The sequence below is a fragment of the Caloenas nicobarica genome, chromosome 5 (genome assembly GCF_036013445.1).
Source record: "Caloenas nicobarica isolate bCalNic1 chromosome 5, bCalNic1.hap1, whole genome shotgun sequence".
Lineage (NCBI taxonomy): Eukaryota > Metazoa > Chordata > Aves > Columbiformes > Columbidae > Caloenas > Caloenas nicobarica.
Window position 1 is genome coordinate 50,109,780 of NC_088249.1, and position 27,377 is coordinate 50,137,156.

General features: G+C 40.4%; 1 protein-coding gene across 7 annotated transcripts in view; it reads left to right on the forward strand.

Annotated features, from left to right (window-relative positions):
• Positions 1-24,651, forward strand: part of TSPAN4 (tetraspanin 4) — a 465,016-nt gene extending 440,365 nt beyond the window's left edge. For 5 of the 7 annotated variants that reach the window (XM_065635457.1, XM_065635456.1, XM_065635458.1 and 2 more), the window contains 4 exons: positions 3,180-3,281; positions 11,613-11,744; positions 13,478-13,561; positions 19,009-21,022. In XM_065635457.1, coding sequence (XP_065491529.1) covers positions 3,180-3,281; positions 11,613-11,744; positions 13,478-13,561; positions 19,009-19,206 — 516 coding nt within the window. In that variant the 3' untranslated portion in view covers positions 19,207-21,022. Of the gene's footprint in view, positions 1-3,179; positions 3,282-11,612; positions 11,745-13,477; positions 13,562-16,242; positions 21,023-24,189 lie in introns of those variants that run through there. The other 2 variants (XM_065635453.1, XM_065635454.1) reach the window with 2 other exon arrangements.
• The last annotated feature ends 2,726 nt before the right edge of the window (positions 24,652-27,377 follow it).

The window sequence follows — 27,377 nt, forward strand, 5'->3', positions numbered from 1 at the left end:
TACAATTAGAATAAAGGCACATTGAAAAGTTCCTGCTATTATAAAAACATTTTGAGGAAGAAACAAAATTGAGGTTAGTGGGAGACAAAATGACCTAGAGGAACATTTGCCAGCTATATTCCACAAATATGTGTTGAGTTTTACTTGACCCTCTCTGGTCAAAGCCAGTAGGAATCATATGTCTAGAGCTTCAGGCAGTGCTTCAATTAGGGGAAAAAATATCCATCTTATAACCTTGTACACAGGTTATTCAAGCCGAGGTCAATGTGCTTTTAATAGAACTACACTTAGACACTGAGCATCTCACAGCCTGAATGAGAGAAGTGGTCCTGTTTAATATCATCTGTGCTCTTAGAAGTCCAAGGCTACTTCTGAGTCAAGACTGATTAGTTCATGCAAGATAACACGTGAATAAAAAACACTCTATGTAACTGGCTAGCTAGAAACAAGGGAGACAGAGATGGTGGGCAGCTTCGTGCTGGTACCTCAGCTGCAGGCACAGGTGGCAGGAGGCCTAAGGCTGATGCTTCCTTCCCCTTTCTCCTGGTGCCAAAGGGCCACAGACTCAGTGTGCTGTACAAGGTTATTTCTAGGTGATGATGAAGACTATTTTGACACTAGTGTAAGCATGTTGAGCGTGAATATTTTAAGGAGTAGCTCTGTAAAAAAGATGTTTTAAATCAGCTACTCTTCAGAAAATAGCACTCTTCGGTGCATTTACAGCACACTTAGTTAGAAGATCAGTTGGTCTCAAACAGGACATGAAGATTGCATTAACAAGGGCAGCCTGTGAGCCCCAGTAAAAGGGGTTATTATGCTGAGCCACTGCGTTTGTTTGCAAAGCAAAATTTGAGTGAGGAAATGCAAACTTTGCATTTTGCGTCATTTTGGTAGCATGGCATTAGCCCTTCAGAAAAGCATCACTGTTTCATTTGACCTTATCTCGCTTGTTCCAGATGCGTGGTGATACGAACTGTAGGCTGATGCATAGCTCTCTCACTTTACAGTGCAGATTTTCTCAGGTGTGATAAATTAATTTTCCAAATTCACCTTTCTCTTTTATCTTTAAAGCAATAGATCTGCTAGCTAGATTTCTGTCCCCACCTGCCCTATGCTGTTCCTCTTCACCTTTGTCCCTTTCTGAATAATAATTAGTTTTTCAATAGCTAATTTACCTCACTACCTGTGTAGGACACTAACTACATTTCAAAGCCTCTCTCAGAGTAGCAACGCAACCATGCCCTTCCATCCTAAGTGATGGCTCTGCTTGAGACCACAGCAGGTCCAGCTGAGACACAGGCAGCTGAGGGTTAGTGAAGAGCTGAAACCCTGTTGAATCCAATTATTAAATGAATGCTAGGAAATCCCCCACACATATAAGTTTATCATTTATTGCCTGTGATTTTATGAAATAATTCCCAATTTAATGATAGCTTTCAGCTTTGGTTTTGTTACCTAATTAATGTACCAGTGACTATGTATAATCTCTACATAAAGTCAAAAGCCGCTTACATTATAATTACAGTGGGAGCACAGCACCTGCTGTTCAAGATAGTCATCCATGAGAAAGTGCTTGTGTGACAGTTGAGGTGCTGAGAATAAGTTGTACATCTTTCTTGTACTGTCCCCAAACTATTTGATTAGTGGCTGAGCTTGATAGTTGTAAACTTTTGGAAAGGAGACAAAAGAACTGGAGACACCAAGCACAACCCTTTGCACATACAGCAGAGATTTCTTGGACATGATGAACTTTTGAGGTCGTAGTTTTTCATGGAGTCATATTGTTGAGTAACTTTACATTTACCCCATAGTAGTTATGATATAGTGGATTGAAAATTCCTCTTTTACACTGTGGAATATGCTTTGCATACACCTTTTGTTTTCCGGGAGCACCTGAAAACACTTCTGACTGAACAAAGCAAAAGTAAAAGCCGAGTGTATGGTAGAAGCAGAATACCTTTGTTCCCTCTGTTAGCTCAAAATCAGCATTGGTTACTTAATTTTGGAGCTTCCTCAGCTGGAATGACTAGTGTCAGAGAGACAGTCACTAGAGAATATACCACATCTGTCTGTTGTCCAATATGGAAGAGACTGTCCCCATGAAGCAAGTTTTGAATTTAATTTTGGTTTTCTTTTTGACTGTTTCAGTGCAAAGATCTCAGAGTGGCACTATATTTTGCAGTCAGATTTATAGCAGATTGATAGAGAAGAAAATGAGACAGGTCTTCTCACTGTTCTTGCTTTACCTCTGATGTCAAGCAGACCACTAACATTGACAAGCACCCAGGGAAGCACGTACGGGTGCATTTGAGCAGCACTATTCAGTGCTTTTCATTTACCACAGAAAAAAACCATGAATATGCATTTATTATTTACTTTTTTGTGTTTGCTTGATTCTGTAGAAATGTGTATGTATGGTTAGACTGGGAAAGAGGCACTTGCAATCATTTTGTATACTACCTGGTGGTGACTAGTGGATCCAACAACAGCCTGCTTTACCAGCAGAGCCTCTCAACAAGAAAGCACAAAGGCCTCTATAGCAGAACTTTGTACTTTCAATAAATCAACAAAAAAGTATTTATTTAAGAGCAGCTCCATTTAGTAAGCAAATTCTTAAATCCTGTTTGTCCTGAGTTTTGGGTTGCTTATTCCCTGCTGTTGTCAATATAACTATGTCCATCATCTTGTAAGAAGTGGGATACACTGGCCAATTCAGAGCATCAGTACAATGTTAATGCTGCTGTTGATCTTCTAGGAAGCATATGGAAGTTGCTGAGGGGTATTTGATCACAGTTAAAGATATTAAACTAAAAGGAAATGCTGTGGGCAGATGAATGGTTTCATATATAGGTCTCATTTGCAAAAAATGAATTATTAAACTGAATCTAATCTCTCTATAGTACTTCTGTGGTTGAGAAGGGAAAAGATGTTCTGGAGGTCTGTGATAGAAAACATGAACATTAGCTCAGAATAGGAACTCCTCATGTTCTTTACAAAATGCAGATACCTGTAATAGATACCAGCTCTACTGGAGAAAAGCTTTAGGAAATGTCGTTTAACTTTATATGCATTTCAGTATAGGACGGTTGTTCAACATCTCCCTGCTCCGTGCACTTCCATTCTGAAATGTGATACTCAGCAAATTTTTTAAGTTGTGTGTCTTTTGTTGTTGGCTTTAGATTGACAAGTATGCTCAGCGGGATCTGAAGAAAGGGCTTCATTTGTATGGGACAGATGGAAATATTGGCCTAACTAATGCATGGAGCATCATTCAAACAGATGTAAGTCTGAGCTTTTTAATTTCTTTTTCTTCCTCTTTACCCTCTGGCTTATGTAACAGCATGTTCTGGGTGTGAACCTAATTAAGCCTCCAGACCCCAAGTCAATCTCTTCTTTTCACCCAGTCAGCACGTTAGCCACTAAACTGTCTGTTTTTTGTAACAAATGGTAATTTTTATTTATTTCTCCTTTGACCAGGATGGCTTATTTCTTTTAAAAAATTATATTGTGTTGATGCCTAAATATCATATAGTTCTGTGCTTTGTGGAGAGTGAAGGAGATGGTCAGATAGGAAACAAGCAGTACCTTCTCTTTGAAGTCAAAGGGACAGCTTGTGTCGGAATGAGGAGCAATAGTGTCATAACAAAGAACCCCTTCAGCACTTTTTCATTTCTGTCCTGTCTCCTTTTGTTGCTGTTGTTGGTTTCCACTAGTGTAGTCAAAACAGAAACCATCCATGGTTTTTACAACCTCTCCGTACAGTCAGTACATTTTTCCCAGCAGAATTCAATCATCCTCTATCACAGATGGGCTGGGAATGCTTTTTGCTATGTTGCCACTGCTGCTGCATCCTTCTGATTCTCTGACAGCACTCTGCCACTGTTTGTCTCATCTGGACTGGTGAGCGCTATCGCTGGCTTCCTCCTTTTGTCCTTGTCTGGCTTGCTGAGGAAACACCATCACTCACAGTTCATTTTATTAGCTCTGTCTTTCTCGTTTCATATTCAGTTCAATCAGTTCTCATGGGGTTATCTCTCTGATAAGATTTCCTCTGCTTCTTGAATGAGGAAAACTGTTCCAACTTTTCCTCTGCTTTAGGAAGAAGCACTTGTACTGCCTTGGCTTCACTCAAAAATTCTTGGATAGCTTTCTCAAATTCTCTTCCAGAGGTGCTAGAATGGTGCAGAGAGGCAGGGCTTTAGTCTTGCCTCAGCCAAAAATGTCTTAAGTCGCCCAAAGATTATAACCTCTCCCAATGCTTCTAAGGTTATATGAATTATTCAAGAAGATGGATGGGCTACCTACCACATACTGATACAATAAAACTGCTAATTTACCCTTAACTTCCTCTATTGCTGTTCGGGCTGAAATCCTGAACATTTTTCAAGATTCACATATACTCTTCTGTACAATACAGGATAACAGTAGTGGCAGGCTGTTAAGAAAAGGTCTGAGAAATTAAAAGTGTAGAGTCACTAACAGAACAAAAGAACTGGTTGGCCAAACTCCAGTGTGCATCTTTGGGGCTGTGGGAGCTGTCTGGAATCAGAGTGCAGGAGGTTGACAGCAACAGTCCTGTGTGTGAAAGACAAACAGCTCAGGTCCAGCAAACAAGTTAATAAGCTTTCCAGTCCTGCATCCTAACAACTGCATGTGGAAGGTTCTTTCAGTTGCCTTTAAAAGGCCTCAGCATCCTGCAATATTGTTAATACTTTTCTCTTCCAATACTGTGATTGAATATGAGAAGGCATCAATTACTGACAAGAGAAATGCATTTTGTTGTGCTAGCCCAAGAATAAGCCACAGGAAATGCAAATATTTTTTTTAATATCATTGCTTATATCAAACAGTATCAGAAGTTTTACTCTTTTACACTAACTTAACTCTGCATTGGAAAAATAGAGTAAAAATTACTACTATTAAGATGTTTGCAGTAAAAACTAATCTGGTTTCAGTGACACCCCAAGAACTTTTAAAAGCATATAGCAAAGGTGAGGGGAAAAGCATTATTCGGAGGACTTATGGGATATAAACCCCATGCTTCTGCTCCCCTTCCTGTAAAACAGGTGTAACAATATATATTATGTCTAGTTCACCTACTCACATTTTTTCAAGATGTTCACAAATTGCATTGTATTCAGAAAAGATGTAAATGAATAATGAGAATTTTGGAGATTTACATTATCGTGAGAAATTTTAAAAGCTTTGTATAACCAGGAGAAGATGAAGTAGTGATGCGATTGCAGACCTTAAAAAGAAAGCAGGAAGGGGAAATGGTTTTGAAAGGAAGGGGCTCTGTAATTGATCCAAGAGCTAAAAAATCAAGATATAGATAGCTGATAGTAGGATACCATTGCACAGCAGGATGGTGGATTCTTTTTCTCTAAAGTCAAGACAAGGTTTCTTGTCTAAAGAAATGGTCTTGTTCAGTGACAAGCTTGGGTTTGAGGCAGGACTCAATAGTCTGTGGTCTGTGTAGTGCTACAGATGATGCTTGATTGTCATAATGATTCCTTTGGCTGTGAAACCTATTACAGTTTAAAGAGCATCTTACAAGTTTCAGATGAAACTCATGTTAGCAAGGTCTTAGGAGTCCAGAAGGATAATAGGGAAGAGCCATCTTGCAAGCCATGTACAGTCACATTACATCACTCTCTTTTCTAACATGGCAACTATGAAATTACCATGCACTGTCTTGACAGTACCATAGTGTTAAAGTCTCCATTCTCCCTGTGCTGGGTACTGAGGAGAAAAGCAAAAAGCCCCCCCAGATCCATTTTTACTGCTCTGCATAATTGCTTTTCACACAGATCTTTCAAAACTATTTAGGAATAGAGTATTGCAGTGGTGCAGAGAAGGCAATCCCAGCATGGTTAATTATGTAAAACATTTTGCAGTTGAATAGCGCTATGTAAATGCCAAGTATTATTTTTTGTGTTCGGTAATAATCGTTATCCCTTACATCCTTAATCCGTAGAGTGTAATCACTGATAGGAGGATTAGGGCAATATAAGAGACTTTTTGAAAGGAGTCCCAGCCCAGGCTTGCTGTTTGCATTCTGGCTTCCCAAAGACAGCTCTCAAAAAACCCCACGTTAGAGCGCACCACATTGCTACATAGGAAAAAGTCTCAAAGTGCTGACTTTTCTAATGAGGCCAGCAGACGTGAGTCATTGGTTGAGCTATGGGCCATGTCTGTACATGGATGGAAAACAGCAGCCTTAGAATAAAGCATGATGTGAAAAACATGACAGTAGCAGAAATCATGAGTCCTTCTCCCTTGTCCTCTCTGCATTGACATTGTTTCTTTGCAAAAGTATTTTTCAGAGCTTGAGCAGAAGGATGGCACCATGGTTAAAGCAGTTGACTCAGGCATGAGGGATCTAAGCTCTGGCATAGTTTTTCATTTCTCCTGCTGTTAGCTAAGATGGATACCATCCCTACCCCAAGTTCACCTGTGTATAGCAACTTTTGCTTAAAGAAGCGGGGGAAATATTCTTCCAGAAACAGAACCACATTTAGATGGCATTTCATTTCTGTGGGACTGGCTGATCACAAATCAGAGGGGAGTTTTGACTGGGAGTGTGAATCCCAGTGCACACACAGTTACTTGTGTGTGGTGATTACTGTGTTTATTCTTTGAGCGAGAAGAGCCTGAGCACCTTTTGGGGGGGTGCTTTCTTCTCTGAAGCCTTTGTCCCTTGAGAAATGGTTTTCCTCTCTTTACCAGAAGCATACAATTCCTAAGTAACTGGGAACAAGGGAAAAACAGGGTCCATCAGGCCCGTCTTTAAGGAAGGAGTTGTAGTTTCGGCCCGTGACTGGTCTGTTCGGATTACTGATAAAGTTGGGTTGAGCTGCACATGCAACGCATGTTAGAAGAAAAGCACTAGAGTAGTTTTGCAGTTGTATTAAGCCTCTAGGTCAGGTAGTCATTTCAAATTAGAACATTTTATTGATTTCTTTTTAATACCTTCATCTAACCAAACTTACAGCCTTTCTCAGCCATGTTTAAAACCTTAAAAGGATCAGAAACACAAGCTGTTGTCTTTGGCATGTCGTGACTGAAGGCTACAAAAGCGTACAAAGTGATTTTAAACATGACTAAAATTCTAATAGTTTAGGATGTGATATATTCTGAACTGCATTACACTCCCTACTAACTAGGACTGGTTAAAGGTACAGGTGGAGATCGTTAGGAAGTGAGAAATAGGCATTAATTTTTAAAATGTTGCTTCATCCCCGACATCTTTGTGATCAATATTTGAACACTTCTCCTTTTAACTAACCAGGCATGCAGAAAACACATTAGCTTCACTAAAGTGAGCAAATTCAGCTCACTTTTACTGCCGTGTAATGCCTTTCATGTCTATTTAGACCACTGTAACTGAGAACAAAATTTGACCCATCTCCCTCTACTCCAGTCATTAATTCTGTTAGATCAAACCATACTTTCGGATTACTGCTGAAGTAATCCAAACCACCCATTAAATGTGATTTCAGAATGCAACTATCTTATTCACCACTTTTTACAGTGATCGAGGAAAAAGGCATATAAAAGGCACCCTCTGTTACATTCACAAAACCAGAAATCCAGGAATTGCTAAAACCTGTCTGCAACAAGGATTGGGTGTCTGTTTGTTTTCATGAACCCTATCATAGCCTGGCTGATTTTGCAGGAATTTGGCAAAGAAAATAAGGCTTACTTAGCCTTCAATACTGGGTTTGCCTGTAAAATACATACAAGAAGCCAACTCCTGACATTTCCGTTGCACTAAGATAGAAACTTTGCGTTTAACATTAATTACCAGCCCTAGCTACCCCATGCTAGAGCAGCAGTTACTTGTTAACACAGAAATAAAACTATTTGCATGCAGCAGTGCATTCCATAAATACAGCACAGAGACCTCAGTGCCGTTTGGTGCTGCTTGGCTGTGAAAAGCGCTCCTCAGCAGCATGACCTCCAACTGCATCGTCATATTGAGCAGCCCCCGCGTGTCCTGAGCTCTTGGGAACTGACAAGCTGCTTCAGAACCCCATGGGTAATCAACATGTTAACAAACAGTAGTGTATTGTCAGTGTCCCTGGAAATGTTCAGCAGCGGGAGCTTAGATACTTAGAGGCATTTGACAAGCTTTACTTGTTTGAGCAACTCTGCAACATGCTGTAAGTGTCCCCAGAACTGCTACCCAATTGTCACCTTATGCCATAAGTACCCACATTTATTCAGGCCAGGCACAATTGCATCTCATCATGCATACTCCTTCACAGCTGCAAGCCCTAGAATTAGGTGACCTGATGTGTCCAAGTCAAGGTGTCTTAAAGTTACCACTATTCAAGACAGTATTCAACATTTTCCACAGATTGCCCCCTTTTAAAGTGTGCTAGTCTGGGTACCCCAAAATAAGCACTGTGAGTTTGTAATTGTTTCTAAAAAGCATAAGTCTATTCTTCCCCATTTAAACTAGGAACATAACTAATCAATTAGGCAACGTTGTCTAATTTTATCACTTGACTAGTGAAGGGAGCAACACAGGACTGTAAATGTGACCACAAAATTAACGTGGTTGTAGTAAGAATCAAGTCTGCAATTGCTTCATGACACTCAGGCAGTTTAACTTTCTGGCATTGGCAGAACATCGGCCTTTGTGGAAGAGCATGAAGTCTGGTATAACTGGCTACAATAAACTGCTGGTGACAGGAATTATCCTTCATGTGACCTGAGCTTTCTCCATCCTCCAAGTGTGGCACTGTCTCTAACAATCCTTCCTCAGAAACCTTGTAAATTTTAAAAAGAGTACTTTGCTCTCAAATCTAAGTCTAAAAAATCCTCTTATTTTGCTCTTTGTCATCAATATTCCCCTTTCTTCCTGAACAATTCCCTTATCTTCCTCAACAATTTGGCTACCTATCATTAAGCTTCATACACACAGGATAAATCGGTCACTTGTCACATGATCCAAAAATCGCTCCCACTCTCTTCTCTACTCGGGCCTCCATAATGAGGTCTCTGAATTTACGGAGCTCTTTGCTTATCTGTCTTTTTGGCTTCTAGCTGGAACCCTTTGCTGAATCTATACTGGTGACCCATTCAGTCCCACTGCTGCTCGTTTCCCTGTTCCTGCCTTTTTGACTGGCTGCCATGGGTCAGTGCCTCTGCTCGCTAGAGATGCCGTTCACCTGACTTGGTCTTCATTGAATGCTGCTTGCTCCCTTGTATGCTTTCTGCTGGTGTTAATGCTCTTCTGTGTTCATTCCCTCCTCTACTTCAGTATTGTGCATCATCAGCTGCTTAATTCCATCGCTCATTCTTCCTTCGTCTGCCAAAGATACAACATCTCTTCCAGTTATAGTTCCAGACATTATTTCTTCCAGTCCCAAGACTACTGATCTTCATGCTACTTCATTCTTTTTTACCCTTGGTCTTTTCTTAGCCCATTCTCCCATTTCTGAGACTGCCTTGTCTGCCAGCAGTAGCAGGCAAGCATCAATATTTAATCCTCTGCTCTTGCACAATACACAGAGGATGTACATGGGCAGGCAATGTGTGTCCAGCTGAGCTTGTCTTTGCAACTGCATCCCTTCCTATTTCCACCTTCTGGCTTACCAGTCCCAGCCCTAGATCATGGCCTAGCCACTGTCTGCTTCACAGGCTCCATCGGAACAGCTGTCCTCCTCACTGTCAGCCCTAAGTACAAAACCTGTACTTGATCATCCTCTCCTTAGTCTGACAGACTTGGACACCCTCAGCCATGCAATATTATGGGCACAAGGGGTCTAGTCCCAATTTATGCAACCTTGGGTCACTTGTGTTTGGCCAGAACATCACTCAAATGCCTCAGCCTGTACTGTTGCACTCTCTACATCACAGATGAGCTACATTTTCAAGGCTTGCTATTTACAAGCTGTCACTTCTCACTGTCTATCAAGAGCTGTCTCCTGACTCTAATGATGACAGCCTCCAAGACCTTCTTGTTAGCTTTGTAGATAAACCAGCTTTCCTAAAATGCACGCCATGTGTTCCATGCTGCTCCTATCTGCTTTTGGAACCTGTTATGCATGGAGCTCCTGTCTTGTGTGCAGGTTCACAGAGGGGAAAAAAAAAAAAAAAAAGTCACAAACTTTTTTTACTTTCAAGTCAGTTTGTAGCAAATGAAGCCTGTAAACTCACAAATCAAACAGTTGCCAGCTAAGGATTGATTCCTGCCACAGACCAAATCAGAATTCTGAGCAGAACCTTCTGGGGATAGATGTTAGTCTGGCAAAGATTTTTGACTTTTGCTTGGCAGAAGAAAAACTGTGCTGTGAACGCTGAAACATCTCTATCGTGGACTTCTTTCTGCGAGTGCTTGAAGCAACATCTGATGTGTGAGGCAGCATGTGACACCTCTGCCCTCTGTTGGTCTTGAATGGCAGATCTTGTGTGTGCAACAAGACCTGAACACTCAGCACTCGGTACCCACAGACTACCCACAATTGTTATATTTTTATATATATATATATATATATAGTGAAAACTCTCCCTCAGGCCAGTGTAAACATCAGGAACTGATTTAGGTCCTTGGTCCTGGGATGCAGATATCTGCATGATCGTGAGTCTGTCAGAAGCAAGAGAAATGGTCTGTATAGGGAAATGAAAAATACAGGCTTATATAAAATCACATTTTAAAAAAATAACATCTTGGCAAGTCATTCTGGGGCTAAGTAGGTGGCTGGCATAGCACTGAAAAGGCGTGAAGTACTGCCAATAGCAGAGAGCAGTTACACAGCCCAGTGTCATCTTGTTTTACTCATTAGTGGTAAAGTGTCTAAATACCGACAAATTCATACTTTCGAGTTAGCATAGGAGTGACAGATGGTGTATACATCTATACAGTAATGAGTCTGAGCTTATTTTGTATCACAGGAATATACCAGCTCTCAGAGGAGGAATATGGTCACAGAGCCATTCCCTGTACTGTTACATACATTTCCTATACCTTTCATCCCAGTACCAAAGTTAAACAACCCTGATTTAGCACTAGCACAGTCATTATACACTGTGCAGACACTTAAAGGAGCGCATCAGATGATGACATTAAGGAACCGCACCAAAAGGAGGAAATATGTCTTTAACTGACTGACAAAGACTTTCAAAGGTGATCAGTAATTAACAGCTTGAAAGAAATTTGCCTCATTAACTTCAATCATGATTTCAGTAGTGTGCCGTAGAGATCCCAGTATCTTCATCTCCTGAGTGCTGTGTCTGTATCTTAAATAATTTTCTTCCTGACAGCAAACAATTGTTATAATCGTGCTAGGTCACATCAACTCTTCAGTTTTTGGCTGGAGTTGTCCTGTTTCAGCTCCTGCAGTGTCCTGCCACTGCAAATAGGTGCCTTTGCTTCTCGTATCAACATTAGCTACATACAAGACCATATTTAAACATAGAAAAGAGTGGGGGAAATGGTCTATCTGGGTAAAGCTGAGGAAATGCTGTATTTCTTTAAAATTTCAAGCCTCTGCTGGTGTAATCAAAATGCACTGACTGTCCATCTCTGTGCAGAAGTCAGAATGTGCAGAAGTCAGTGACACATCATACTGAGGTTATCATCTCAGTTCTTCTTTATCCAGTTCAGATGCTGTGGAGTCTCCAACTACACTGACTGGTTTGAAGTATACAATACAACCCGGGTTCCAGACTCCTGCTGCTTAGAATTCAGCGAGAACTGCGGACTGCATTCCCCAGGGACCTGGTGGAAAGCGGTGAGTAGCTCCCCAGCAGCAGCTCAGCAGCTGCCTTGCAACCCAGGTAAATGGCAGGCAGCTCGTCATTTGCAGAGCTATACAGATGACAATGTGTGTTGTACCACTACTTATCTTTAATCAGAAGGTTTCATAAGGCACATGTTGAGCTGTGGCTTTTGACCTCCAATGAAACTGCCAAGTTAATTATTTTTACAAGCTGAAGGCTTTCCTTTCAGTGGGCTGTGAGCTGTTGTTTCACATTGCAGACAAGTACCTGCCAACACTGATCTGGAGCACAGTCTAGGTAGAGCTAGCTAGGTAATCACAGCATTGTTCTTTTTCATGTCCCACCTACTGGTGTCAGGTAGAGACAAATGTCTCGTCCATGCATGTAGCACAAGCCCTGGAGCAACAGCCGCAGTGGCCCAGGCAGTGGTGAGGCAAGAGAACTATGTGAGCCTGGAGTGCTCTGCTCCTGCCAGCAACTCTCATTCAGGGGTTTCCACTGCACGGCAGGAGAGTGAGAACTGTTCCACTGAAATGCCAGCAGCTTTTTTTTTTTTGCAATGAGTTTCTGCACTTGCCTGTAATCAGATTCAAAACTCCATGGGATAATTTCCCTACAACAGCTCCACAAGATCTTTCTAGAGCAGATAGTCAGAGCCTAATTTCTTCTCTGAAATTAGCTCGCAATTCTTTGTGCTCATTACAGGTAGTATGCATACCCAGGAGGGGTATGGAGTAAGGCCAGCTGATGAAGTGGAATTATAAGGCAGTTTTGATTGTTCCAATGGTTTGTGAATACAATGAGTAAAGCTCTCTTGGCCACTTTCTAGTGTGAGATTTCATGCATGTGGATTGGCACTGGCAGAGGCTGACTTCCAACCAAACATGGCTCCCTTCTACCTGTCAAGTAGCTCCAAGTCAAATTTTGAATTTGAAGGACTTAAAAGTTCTACTTTATTCAGAGTACCAAGAAGATCAGTGCAGGGTAACACCATGCCTTCTGGTGGGCATTAATATTTTTCCTTGATATTAATACCTATGTGGAAGCCACTAACTGAAAGTCGAATGATTTTTGGTGATGTACATTTACAAGACAGAGGGCACAATTTTTGCACAATGTTCTCTTACAGACATTATTTATTACTTACACATTATTTAAAGAAAGGTTTTACTTAGGCCAGTTCCACCCTTCCCAAAACTGGGCCAGGAACAGGAGGTTACAGGTACTGCAGAATTTAAAGCAGGAAAAAATAATGGAGGAGAGCCCATACTGCAATTTGAAATTATGGAAAATGGTATGAAATGGGCCCATGCGCATCAGAGGGGCTGAGGAGCTCTCACTGGAACTTTTGGGTTCAATATACATATATGATAATAAAAATTTTCCCGAAATATAGAAAAAAAATGAAAGGCTCATTCTGAAGTTCTAACTGCTTCTAGTTGTTTTTGAGAGGCCAAAGAGGATGCAAGTCCACTGCTTGTTTATTTTTAGTTACTGGCCCAATTTATATGGAGCAGTGCCCATGCAGCACTTTTGAAGTGCACTTTTTTGTGTCATTACAATTAGTATTCTGTGTTCAAGCTTCAACCCAGAAACACACAGTAGGTGCTTCAGTGCTGAAATAATGATAATCCAGGCTACCTAGCAGCTTAGTCTGAGCTGGCTCTTTTCTGTCCATTTATTCCCAGGGGAGTAGAGTTGTGTGTTTGTGGCTAATACAATGTTCTGGTCTTTTTTTTTCCAGCCTTGCTATGAAACAGTGAAAATATGGCTCCAGGAAAACTTACTAGCAGTGGGAATCTTTGGATTGTGCACAGCTATGGTGCAGGTACAGTTTAATATCAGTTTTCAAAACCTAATAACCCTAACGAAATAAGTAACCACAGATCCAGATATACTCTGTCTAAGCCTCTTTCGATAATTCAAAATTTTGCATCATGTTAGCATAAAACTCTGCAAGATTTAAGTCTCATGTTTTTATTTAGTTAAAAATACTTATGTACAAGGTACAGAGTTAGGAATACTGCACACATTTTTCTGGGTTACGGTGCACTGCACCTTACCAAGTGGTTTTTCTAAGGCTTAAACTAGAATAGTGGAGAGGCAGTCTCTGACCCAAAGCCAGAAACCTAGCCAGGGTAGGGTGAATTGCTTTTTGGGTCCAGTAATTCCCCAGAAAGGACTATCCACTAAAAAGGAGCTACCTTTAGGCTATCTTGAAGTTAGGTAAAGTCTTCAACCCCATCCTCAGTGCTAGGCTAAGTTACAAGTTGGAATGTTGTTACCATTACTGAACCTTGCCAATAAAACCATGTTCCTTTTCTATTAATGCAGGGAAACTAGGTAGGCAAGACTGGCATGGACTTGCCTACCAGATTTTGACCTGCAGTTATTTGCAGCCTGACTTTGGCCAGAGAAGAATCTGTTTTCAGTGCCGTGTCTCTTGCATACCTGTGTCTTTCATCCTGCTTGCTGTGGTTGTGGCCATAGTGTAGCCCAAATGGCACAAACCTTCAGGATGCACAGGTGAAAGCTCTTTCAGCCCTCAATTTATGGCTGAAAGTCCTGTTCCTGAATGCAGTGAAGCCAGAACTTTAGTTGCCAGCTCCACCTCTCTTTCACATGCAACATATAAGGAGAAAGGATGGCATCACTAAGCTAATTAATACCATGTAAATCCAGATTAACCTGTGTTTTGACAGTTGCTTTTTTGTTTTGTTTGTGGTGGGGTTTTTTTTGTTGGGTTGTTCTTTTGTTTGTTTGGGGATTTTTTAATTTTGCATGGCATACCAGTGACAGCAGCAAGAGAGAGCCTGGGATCAGAATTCTACTCGTATTCCCACTTAATGTCAGATTAGGCAGAATGGCATGTCTCTTTCTCCTATGTCATGTATTAACACAAGTGCCTGATACCTTGTAGGCCCAAATTCAGTAGAGTTTTTGTTTTCTAGTAGAGTAAGCAGATAGGCTTAGGAAAAAAAAAAATAAGCACAACGCAATCACATGGCAGAGAGACAACATACAACTGTTGTTAGTATATTACCATATTTTAAGAAACAGCTTTTGAGCATCTATTCAGCAGTTAGGGAGTCTTTAAAAGATACAACAAAAACCCAGAAGCCCATGGCAGAGTCCTTCTTATAGACTCTGACTATATATAGGGTACTTAAGAGACTAGTATCTTTCTGACAGAAAGAAATGCCTTGTTTGCATAGGAGAAAACACTTCAGACAATTTAAAAATGCTAATATTCCTAGTAAATGCTGTGAGATACAGAGAAAAAACCTCAGAACACAGAAGATTTTTTAGTCTGTCTTGCAGCTGCTATGTGACTGAATCTAATCAATGATGAAAGTTTTGATGCACTGTCACCTAAAATGAATTGGGCTCCCTCTATTGTTGCTGTTACAATGTTGACTGGCCCCAAGCATGTGACAGCTTTTGTTTTTCATGTTAACAATTGCCTCCTGTAGGTGTTCTTCTGCTAGGAAGTAGAAGGCAGTGTTCAGGGGATACTTCCAAAAGGCATGTGCTCACTATAAAACAGCTCACTAAAGCCTAGTAGTCTTATTTCACTGTGGAAGAATGGGAAATGAAGGCGACAGCAGCTTTATAACATACTTTAAAATTTATTTTTAAAGTAGTATATGTGTTATTCATGTATTCCTTCAAAATATTCATTAACAGGAACTACTATTTCTATAAAGAGTAAATTTGAAGTGGTCAAGTGCTTAAAATAGAGTTCATACAAAAAATATCTACTTGGTAAACCTTTATTTCAATGACTTTTACAATAGTGTTGCAAAGGAATAGTAACAACCACTTAGTACATTCATATAAGTACTACAACAAAAATGAAAATAAGATTCTCTTCCCCATCCCCTTTTCTGATGAAACAATCTACCAGAGGCAGCACAGCAGGTCAGTAGTTGGGCTGGGAAAAGAACCACCACCTCCCTGCTGCTTCTCTTGAATAGGCTGAGTAGAAAGACACATACATTGTTGATGAGGCATTGATGGTTATGATTAATGCATGGACAGTCTCCAGTGATTCCCCCACAGGGACCTGTGCACACATAGGCTTGGAAAACTAAAGTACAGTAAAGTAAACTACAGCATCCTTTGGGTCATGGACCAACCTGATTGCCTTTCAAAGCAACAGCTACAGAGGTAACCACAGAGCCCCACAGCTGTGGCTTGCTACTATAAAATATTTCGAGCAAAAGACATCCAAACATTTATTTTCAATATACCTCTTCCCAGTATCTGGTGGCTAGTTTCCGTGGAGAAATCAACTTTCCTGTGCTGTCATTTTTCATTCTGTAAAACAGCAATACAGATAGGACAAAAGGCAGACAAGACATGAGCCAGCAGGAAAAGCAGTATGTGATGTGTCTTCCTGTGTGTGAACAAAACCAGTGTAAGCGTGCTTTTCCCCTTTTTTTTTTTGTTTCAATAAATTGGGGTGGTTTTTTACTTACTGAAAAATATTTGTTTGTTTTCTTTTAGATTCTTGGACTCACCTTTGCAATGACCATGTATTGTCAGGTAGTCAAGGCAGACACCTATTGTGCATAGATACCATTACCAATCTTTCTGGTTCCTCCTCCAAAGGACATGGGAGAAGTCTCCTTCATGCTCATTCATCTGGCCTTTTTTTTTTACCCCCCCCCGCCTTTGTACTATAAACTGTGTATAATGCTGTCTTTCTGAAGATTTTGTGAATCACCCCACTTTACTGAAGGAGGAAGAAAAGAAAAAGTCAGTACTTGAACTGGCACAGGTAAGAAGCAGCCTTGTCTTTAAACAGAAGAAACCTCCAGAGAGCAATGTTTCCTTCCATGGCCTGTGGCAAGGCAAAGGAGGCTGCTTCTGAGGGGCTCATCTGCAAACCGATGGTAGGAAAAGATTGCACTGAGGCAACCTCTGCGAAACCTGTGAGGTTGCCTTCTCACATTTCACAGTCTGGAAGAGAGGGAGTAGAAAATGAGCATTCTTCAGTGTGGAAAGAAGGTACAGAGTAGCTAGCACTGAATGCAATTGTAATTTTACTACGGTTTGCACACAGCTTAAATGTCAAGATCAAGCAGCCCTACCTCCAAGTGTCTCAAGATGATTTTGTAGCCAGGAGAGGATCATCTTCAGAAATGTTATTTTAAAGGAGTATTTTTGATCTGATGCACTGCAAAGTCAGGCTTTTAATCAGAATCTGTACAGTGAGATCTGGCTGTAAAGAGAAAACAACATTGGACATTGTCTCACTTATTAATTGCCAGTGGCATATAGATGGTTGACTGTATATGTAATATATATTATATTCGTATACACATACTGTTCTGAAAGCAGGTGAAAATACCCAGCATCTAACCTCAGAAAGAGGGAACCTTTCTATCCCATTTTACATTCCAACTGAAATAACCAAGTATTATTTCTTGTAGGAAGCACTATCACTTATACCTCTGGGAAACAAGTAATTACTTTCAGCTGTATCTTCATTTCAGTAAACAACTTGTGAGTGGGCTCTGTCATTCGACTATGGCTTTATTTTTTATCATCCCTGTTTCAAGTTAGTCTGCCAAAAAATATCACTCATTTCCACACTTGAAAGTCCGTACAAAGCTGTCAGCTGTTCCTTCCCTGAATGTCACCATTTCATTAATTTACTTTGGGATATCATCATCTGCAGGCATGATAGAGTTTGCCTTGCTGAGGAAAAAATCTTTTGCACATTGTTCATTTTTCTGAGAGTTAACACTTAAATATGTTTTTAGGCTTAGCTTTTTTTTTTTTCCCCCAACTACATGCTTACAACAGCCAAGACACATCAGTCTGCTAGAACTGGAGTCATCTCTCAGTTCTGTTTTTCAGACCCATCTCCCTCTGCCTGGCTGTTGGCTAGAATATGCCTCGCATTTTCTGGAATTTTCAGAAATCAAAGTCCTAACTTTCCTGAACCAGAAAACAGACACCAGTTGTCTGATTTCCTCACCCTGCATTGGTAACTGGAGTAGTTTATGTAGTACCCTTCTGTGCACACTTTCTAGTGATGGCACTAAGAATCAGATGTTTCCTGTTGTTCAAACAAACAATTCCCCATCAGCAAGCACCCCCAAATAACGTACACATGCCAGGGAGGAGCTGAAGTGCTCCAGGGAAAGGACACAGCAGGGAACAGGCAAACAGAGCAATGCAGCTGGCCTGCTCCCTGCAGCCAGCCTCTGAGGACCTCCCAGCCACGGACAATAGGCCAGAGAGACAACATCAATGCCCTGTTTTCCCAGAAAGCTCAATGCAGCTGTTCCTACTGTGACAGACTAGAAGCACACTTCAAGTTCAGGCAAAAAAAAAATTACCCGGTACCTTTAGCGCTTACAACAGCAAGTCTCAGCTATGAGACTTGTCACCATTTTGCTTACTTTGATTTAAAGGCAATTTCCAGCAGTAAAGTTGGACTCACAGACCCACAGTCTATTGAACAATCTCCTTAACACCTGTAAGTAACCCTTTTCTGAACCTGCACCATTGACAAATACTACTCTCCCTGCTTAGGTTTTGGCCTTTTTTTCCATCTCTGCTGATTTTCTGCAGTCTTCTCACCCTCAGGCTACTCCATGTTTTGTGGGGAAGTGCTTAGAGCAGTCTGGTGTGTGAAAGAGCAAGTTTCTTCTAAAGTCTTACCCCCCACCTTTATGCACCAGCCGCTGTAGCATGGGGCATTTAGCTGTGCAGGCTAAGTTGAAAGTAATGTTATAACTTGTGTGCATTTTATGTGGCTTCCTAATCACTCACTATCACAGCAACCTCACCACAACTAAAGGATTTTACTGCCATGCTAACAAGCCTTGACAAATGTTAACAGACCCCGACTCAAGAGAGAGGTTAAACTGAGTAGCCCACACACGGGCACCCTGTACCCCAAGCAAGAGACCGACTCCTGGTGTTACAATCACCAGTCTCAATGCTCTCTGCTTCCTGAGCCCAGGCTGACCTGCCAACAGTCCTGCTCTTCAAAAGATGGTGTAAGTTCCTTCCTTCCCTCTCTCCTCTCTGTTACTTTGTTACCTGCATAGATGCAATTCCAGGTTGGATTTACCATTAGTTCTTGCCATGGTTTATAGTTTGTACATACAGGTGCTCCTGCTGACAGCTCAGTTTCCACCACTGAAAAGCAGCATAACAGAGTGATGAATACATTAATAAAACTTTGATTTTTAAGAAAGATAAAAGGTAGGCAAGTCTATTTGTAGTGATCGCTGCCATTAAAAATTAACACAGAGACAGCAGACTGATGATGGCTCAGCTGATAAGAGCAAACCGTTGTGCGACAGAGCTCCCGCAGACGGCAACTCTCATCAGTTTCCCTGGTGGTGGTGTAGAGAGAAGAGAGATCACAAACATGTGAGTATCCTAAGAACATGCGCTGAGCTCTTAGAGAAGACTGCTAGACTTCAGCTAAACATACAGAAGAAATGAAATGAGAGACAGAGACTGAAGACAAGTCACGCTTTAGGGTTCCCTCTAATCATTTTCCACCGTTTAGGTGTCTTTACAAGATAAACTGCCTCAGTTTTCAAAAACACGGATCCACACGGAGTATAAGCAATACTCACTTTGTAAATCCCAGTCACTGCAACAGAAACATAAGGCACTAACTGCTGAAAACAAAACAAAAAACAACAAAAAACCCCACAACCACCAGACAACACATTGCTGCTAACAATTCTTCTTTTTAAACACTGTCCTTACACTGCCAACTGAAATGCTCCTGCAACTTGTTTATAATTTGAACTGGACTGTTTCCTATATTTGATGTTATTAACTCTCTTCACACAGGCCAGACAGATGTTACGGTGCTTAAAGCATTACCAGCACAATCCAATTTCAAACCTCTGAACGTACTGCATATAACATGCCTCAGACTTATCATATTTTCTTCTTGAAAGCATTGCATCCTTTCTCTGCTGATAAGGTTAGAAAATTTTGTGATACGTAACAGCAACAATAATTTTTAAAAATCAAAAAAGATAGTTCTATATTATGCATAAAAATTCACATTGAACTGGTTGGTTATAACTACCCTGTAGTACATAATACACATGTAAAAGGCTGCTTATATCGTACATATGCAGACAACACAGTCTTTCCAATTACTTCCACTAGTGTTTTATCACTTTTAGTAAAGTCTTTTATATTATTTTCACTTCTTATTTTTAAACATGAAGGAATACTCTATACATTTAAATTAAAGACAGAACCAAAGGCAACAAAGACACTGAAGGACGGCATTCCTAATTTATACTCATTGCTTTTTCTGCTTAATAACAAGATGTGAAAGCACAGAGCACGAGGCTGGACCTACTGAATTTAGCAACACCAGAATTTAGCTTTTAGATTCAGTCCAATATAGTTCTAGTTTTTCAGCTTCACAATTATAATAACATATTTACATATGTATACTTAATAGAATATGGTTATTTTCCTGTACAGTAACTGTCCGTAGCAGCCAAATTTTATTGCTGGTACAACAGAATTATTTAGCTCCACATCTTATAGTGCACAATCACTGAAATACACTCCAGTTTCTGTTCTATGAATATTTCTTTTGCTCCTCCCCCTCAAATAATATAAACTTGTAAAGATTTATTCTTCCATTCCATAATTACCATTTGAATGCAGTATTCTATGTTTTACAATATGGAGAGGAACTGCACAACGGCTGTATTTTATCTTGCATCAGCAATATGGCTGCTGTGTGAATCCTCCCCTGCCCCTCATTCCTCACAAACTAATTAGGAACTTGGTTACATCTTTCAGTGCATGTGGCTCCTGGCTGCCTCTGCCACCATTCATAGATAGGGCAGGAGGTTGTTAGTGTGGAGAAAGTTGAAGCCATTCACTCACCGCTCAGCTTCGTTGTTGTGCTATAAATGTGGCACCAGAGGTAAGCAACAGAAACCAGCAGTTGACTGTGGCATTTATTTTAAAACCAGATTCTTCATTAACTTTGTTTGCAAGGACTCGTGCTGAGTGTGAATGATCTTCACATATACAGAGTTAGACAACTCACAGTTAGAAAACACGTCAGGACTTGCCATGGGCAATTTTGTTTGGATTCCTTTGTGAATGCTAGACTGTCACTGGCATCTTACCACAGCGGGCAGGTCTCCTCAGTTCTTTGGATTTTTGTCGCTGCAACTACAATGATACATTTTTGTGCATTCATATAAAAACAAAATATAAAATATACATTTTTATTTTTTAAAAGTTATTAAATATTCTTTAAAGTTTACAACAGAATGTCTTTTGTATTCTTTATAGTCAACTACACTACAAGCTATATAGTGAGTATATACATGCCCAAAGATGTGTGTGAGCAAGTGCACACACAGTATACACCAAAAAAAAATACACAAAATACATATTTTTTGTCATTTCTCATTACCTATCTTTGATTTGACCTATCCCTCCTTATAGTTTTTTTTTTAATTATTATTAAGTGGCTAACCCATTCCCAAGTAAATTTATACCCTTTTCTGTCTCCTCTTAAGGGCAACCTGAAATTATGTGATAGTGGCTAACAATTCAGATAATACTGGGGGATCAGGTTTACAGTGTAACAAAATACTTAGACCTAAACCCAATTATCTTCTGTTTAGAACTTGTCTGTTACTGATAATTTTGAAACAAAAAGACTTCTCTTTTTCTGAGGTAGTTGCTTAAATTCAGAAATTACATAGAAAAACTTAGAAAATTAACACCAGACTGTTAAGCAGGAGCAACTATGAACTAACACTGCCTTTTTCAATACAATTTATTGTACCCTCCGGGTCAAACAGCTTCACAGGTGAAATTGCTCTAAACTGGGTGCATTTTGAACAAAACCACAGGCCTAGTATTAAAAGTGTAAGGGTAGATGTGGTGTGAAAATGGAGACCCAGAGGTTTTAGAGGTTGTTGCAGGAAACCTCATAAAGGATAACCCAAACCATTGGTGGAAGTTTCTTACAACTCCCTCAGTTCAGCAGGCACATTTTTATATTCCTTGAATTTTCTTCATCCTGTTAAGTGTACCACTAGCTGGTCTCATTAACCACATCTATCTTTAATCTCTGACTTTGTGAAACTTTCCACTTCAGTCTTACATTGTAGCAGTGAATTTCACAATTTCATCATGCCATGTACATTTAAAAGAATCCTTCTTACATGGATTTTAATGTTGCTTTTCAATTTCCTTTATGCACCATTGAATCAATACTTCAGGAATGCTAACTTAATGATTCGTACAGAAATATATGGGCACAGAGCAGCTGTATTACCTTTACAGCCCAATTTGTCTTTCCACTAAAGCTTAAACCTGGGTAATAGAGTACACTATTGATTTTCAACATCCCATTGTTTCAAAAAACTAAGCTCAGTATACCTTCCCCCAGCAGCTATCCTAGTTCAGTTTTCTTTGCTTTTTGAACTACGTGTTGGCATATACAGAGGTGTTTCTATTTTAATCAACAACTATCCTAGTATTTCAGCTGACGTCCTGCATTTTTGTCAAATGTACTTAACCTGAGAATATTGGGCTTAGGTGACATACTAGCTGTGTAATACGAAGTATTTTCTGCCTGCATGGCGATTATTTTCAAAGAGACTTAAGGGTAGCCTATGAAACTTCATCCGAAGCTCTGTCTTGACACATCAGAAGTGCAAAATACAGAGCCAAATATTTCTTACCTTCCCATATGTTAAAAACCCCAAAAAGATAATCATTAACAACTCACCTAGTGAGTGCAATTTGAAAGGCCATTCTTCTGAAATCCCCCCAGTTGCCTATGTAGGTCATTTGATCCTAGGCCTTGCTTTCCCTCCCTTCCCCCAATAAAACTGTTTCCCCGTACAAATACTGTATGTTATTCTGTTCACTAGAAATCGTGGGCTTTGTTGACCTGTAAGAACAGCTTAGTTTACACTTGTCCCTGCAACAGCCAGAAAGCATTCACTACCAAACACACACCAGTGCATGTTAGGCAGCTATTAATACATAGAAGGCCTATAAGTCATCTTGCAATGTGCAGTTTTTTAATTAAGAAATGGCTGATCAGTTAAACTGGTTTCTCAAACAACTCCCTGGTATCTTTTATGCAGAAGTTGTTTAGGCAGAATATTTTGTTACTACAGAATAACTTAACAGAGACTTCCCAGTACTTGTGGTTACAAGAATAACTTGAAAGTATGGGGTCCTTATCCACTGTAAACCTCCGCTTACATTCCCATGGCACTGCTATTACAGAATGTGGTTCAAATCACAGCCAAGGAAATAAAATATAACTGTCTATAACTAAATCCATATAAAACAAAGTACAGCATAAAACCCCAACTGTTAATGTGTATTTCTTATGTGTTTATTTTTCCATATGGACAGTGCCAAGAGTTTCAGGTATAAAGCATTAATACTGAAGACTTGACAAACTACTATAGAAATAAAGGGATTTCAGGATCTGATTTGTGAAAGTCTACTCAGATGCACCTCATCATCTCCCTCCTCCACAAATACCTTTCCTTCGCTGTAAGGCTTAAGCCCATCACTGCTCCAGCCCTTCCACCTTTGCCATACCATTTAAATTTGCTGTTCTGCACACAGGGATACCTGGTTAATCAAGGTCCCAGTCTGCCCAATGCAGAGGGGATTCAGTTATTTGTATCTTGTAACTCAAGGACAGGCATCCTACATGGCTTTCCAAAGTTCAGTTTTGACATCGAGTTAGGAGACCATAGTCCCTACATAGCAGAGAAAAGGGAGTACTGTAACCAAGTAGTTCATGTCAGCCTAGTTATGGACCTAACTAGTGACTAAACCAGAATTGCTCTCAGTGTCCTCAGTTCCCCAATGCAAACCTGCAAACGGCTGGATGAGCATGGGTACCCAGCCAAACAGTCACTAGTTGTTTAGCATTCTCCAGAGAAACGAAGGATTATTTTTTTCTTTTAACCCAGTTTACTTTGGAAACTCAGTGTTATTGCATCATCCACAGATACTATTAACCGATTCTCATATCTCAGCTTGGATTGTAAGCACCCAGAATATTGAGCTGAAAAATGCTTCAGCCTAGAAATGTTGCCATTGCTGTTCTTTTGAAATGCTCACGTGCATCCATGCACTACTGAGGTGACCAGAGCAGCATATGCATCCCTCACATTTTGTGCTGTGGCAGCTTGTCCAAGACAACTTCTACCAAAAAAAAAAAAAGGGGGGGGGGCAGGGAGAGGGGGCCAGTTCTCAAGGAATTGAACCCTCCCCAACTAAGGGAGTTAAAGCTGTTCACAGACTCAATTCTCAATGTGCAAGAGTACTCCAGGAAAAGAGCACTTCACCATGGTGCTGCTTGAGTGCTTTGTTGGAACACCTTGTCTCACTCTATCACCCTATACCAGATAAAGTCACTAACAGCTTCTTTATAATCCTCAGAGCACCACACAGAGCTCCTCCTTCCCCAGCAATGACCACTGTCTTTGCACCTGTATTAACTTCATTTGAAAGTCATGTTGGAACTCGTTGAATAAGGAAGCTGCATTGAGCTACAAGAGAAACTATTTGGGAAAAATCTTCACACTGTGAGCTCAGCTGCAGGAACCGGACACACAAGAATGTTAGAAAGAGAAACAGGAATATTTCTTCCTAGAAGCGAGAGATGCTTTTGACTATTGTTCTGGTGAGTAGCTAAGTTATGTTACTTGGTCTCTCAAAATAAAGATGCCTCGAAATCTCATGGTTGAAAATACTCCTGCTTTTGGGGAAATAACAGAAATTGTGAACTCAGACCCGTGCACAACTGAAGAAATTATGGATTTGCAAATGCAAGAAAGTACATAGACTGAAGTAATGTGTCATATAATTATCAACTCACTTTCCCTAAACAAAATAACTCACCAGCTTGGAAGTACAGCTTGTTGTCATGGAACTTGCTTGATCTTTGGTGCTAATAAAAATTGAAGTTTTAAATCTCCTTCCTGTGAAGTCCATGCATTAGAGTTCTTCCCTATTAAACACCTTCTTATTCCTAACTGTGCACCACAGCTAGGTACCCCAACACAATACAATCTTCATTATCAAAAGGTCATTCAAATTAAGCGCTCACAGGTTTAAAAGAAGAATTATCACATGGAAACCTGGCACAATTAAAAGCTTGCTGCAAATCACTCTCTTGTTCCTGATGGAATCAAGCGTTAACGTACGCTCAAAAATCCAGGGACATAGGTCCTTCAAAGAACTAGAATATACCAATGCAAGCAATCTTTGCTGTGGATGACACAGTACTCCAATTTATCCAAAATTCTGCACCAGCAAAGGCAGGGAAGGAAAACCAAAAGTGACACATACGGAAAAAACATAGATGAAAAGTATGGGAGAAGGTTGGAAACAGACACTAGACCTGGGCAGACAGCACTTTGCACCTGAGCAGTATCCCTTGAAATACATGTTCAGCTCATTCACGACAGACACAGTGCAGTGTGTATAAAGTCTCTCTATAACCTTGTCCTCCTAGTCCCTGTGATTTAGCAGATTTGGAGGTTTTGAGTCTTGCGTAGATGGTGGTTCTCTCAGTTCTGGGACTAGAGCAGTCCTTTTCTGTAGCACGCTGCGATTCAGATCTGTTTGACAAAAGCTGTGATGCTCTACTGGTACTGCAGCCAGGGGCAATCAGTCCATCCCTCTGATAGTCTTCGTCTTACCACCCCCAGCAGTCATATAGGTAACTTCCTAGCAGGCACACTGCAGCCAATACTGTCACCAGGAGCAGGGGGGAACTCATGTACCCCATCCAGCATCTACAAGGTCAAAGGTATGGATATCAATGTTTAGTGCAATTGTTTACCTTTTTTTTTTCCTTGATGCTGCTTTCATCCTATTCCAACTGTTTTCCTGTCCTCTTTAGACTGATCAATCTACTCGCCTCCTAGGTGCTGCAGGTTCACAGAGCTACTGAAGGACACTGGAATACTCAGATGATGAAAACAGCTACAAGGGGTACAGACATTGATTCCTCTTATATCCTCCAATGTTCAGTACTTCCAGTCTCACAGGAAATCAATCCAGGGAGCAGCAGGGGCAAATTTATATGTAATTTAAACGTTGCTGAAAACTGCTGAGATCCATGACATTTAAAATAACTCAGCGTGTCACAGCTGATGTGTCACTGGTCACATGGAGCACAGCATCCTGCAAGTTAAAAAGCTGTCTTCAGGGCAATTACACAGAACTAAGGGTGTTCGGCTGCACAATCAGATCTAGTACCAAACAACCAAGTGTCCTGTTGCCTTATTTGCAGCTCTCGTGCAGTATAAACAGAAATTCAGGGCAACACTGCCATTCTCAGTGCTGCCGATTTTCATTTTAATTTAGTGAGCTCTCACTGAAAATTAGAGAGTCCCTGAGAGCTTTACAGCATGAAGTGGCAAATTAAATTGAAATTGAGATAATCCCCAGAAATGTGTACACAAGTAAAGCAAATCTAAGTCCAGACACCTTTCAGACTGCTAAGTTCTTACATAAATAAGAAAAAGCTATTTCCTACAATGAAAATATTCTCAAGACTTTCAATTTGTCTGAAGACATTCCAGAATGCATCACATTGTGTCTATACTCTCATTGCAGCATGATGACTCAGATATCTATCAGAGAATGAAGTACTATTGAAATGGGTTACATGATCTAGAAGCACCACAGAATTTCACAGATGGGAGTTTCGAAAAAAATAAAAAAGTCAGGCAGCCAGCCAAGCCAGTCTTTTTCAAATTTCCTCTGGCTACCTTATTGAGAGCACATATCACAAGCCTCAGCATAATATTCACTTCAGTATTTCCAAATAGCATCATTTGCTTATTTGAAAGCCTAAGCAAGATCTCTGTTCAGAAAGGAAAGTTGCTCAGCTCTGCTCTGCAACTCTTGTTTTTAAGGTCTGGGTAAAATTGTTCCTGTGGCAACAATATAATAAGAAGTGAAAACCCACAAGGAGTGACGCTCCAAGTGTACAGATGTGCACAGAGGAATTTAAGCTCCATGAATGAAAGCAGATTTGCCAGTAGGCAAGGTTGTGCTATAGTTTCAGTTATGTCTTCAGTGTGATTTTTTGAAGCAGAGAATATGATGATTCCCCAGGGAAACGGCACAACCACAATGCCTAAGCATATTTAAAGATTATTATTCAGGGCTCTTAAATCCAACTTCATGTTTCCATTAATCCACTGAGCTGCCAACCCAATCTCACACTGCCAGGCTCGCTTGCTCTCTAACAATAGAGAGCTTCTTAAATATTAAGGTCTTAATCTTAAGTACTTCTGTATGACTGAGAAATCCTAAATAGTGCACAGAAGATAAACATTTTCCCACTACACACACACACATATATATACACACACACAATGGTACTAAAGGCAGATGTCCCCACACTAGCAGGAGAAACGTGTAATACATCCATTCATTTTAAAACAGCCCATGTGACCCTGCAGTCACATTGTCCCCAACTTGTCTAGACCCAGGGTTCAAGAGATTATCTCTGAAGGACAAAAGCTGTTTTTTCTCCTGCCTTGAAATGCAGCTTAACAATTAGAAAGATGTTCATGGCAGGATTCACAGTACTCTGATAATGTTGACGG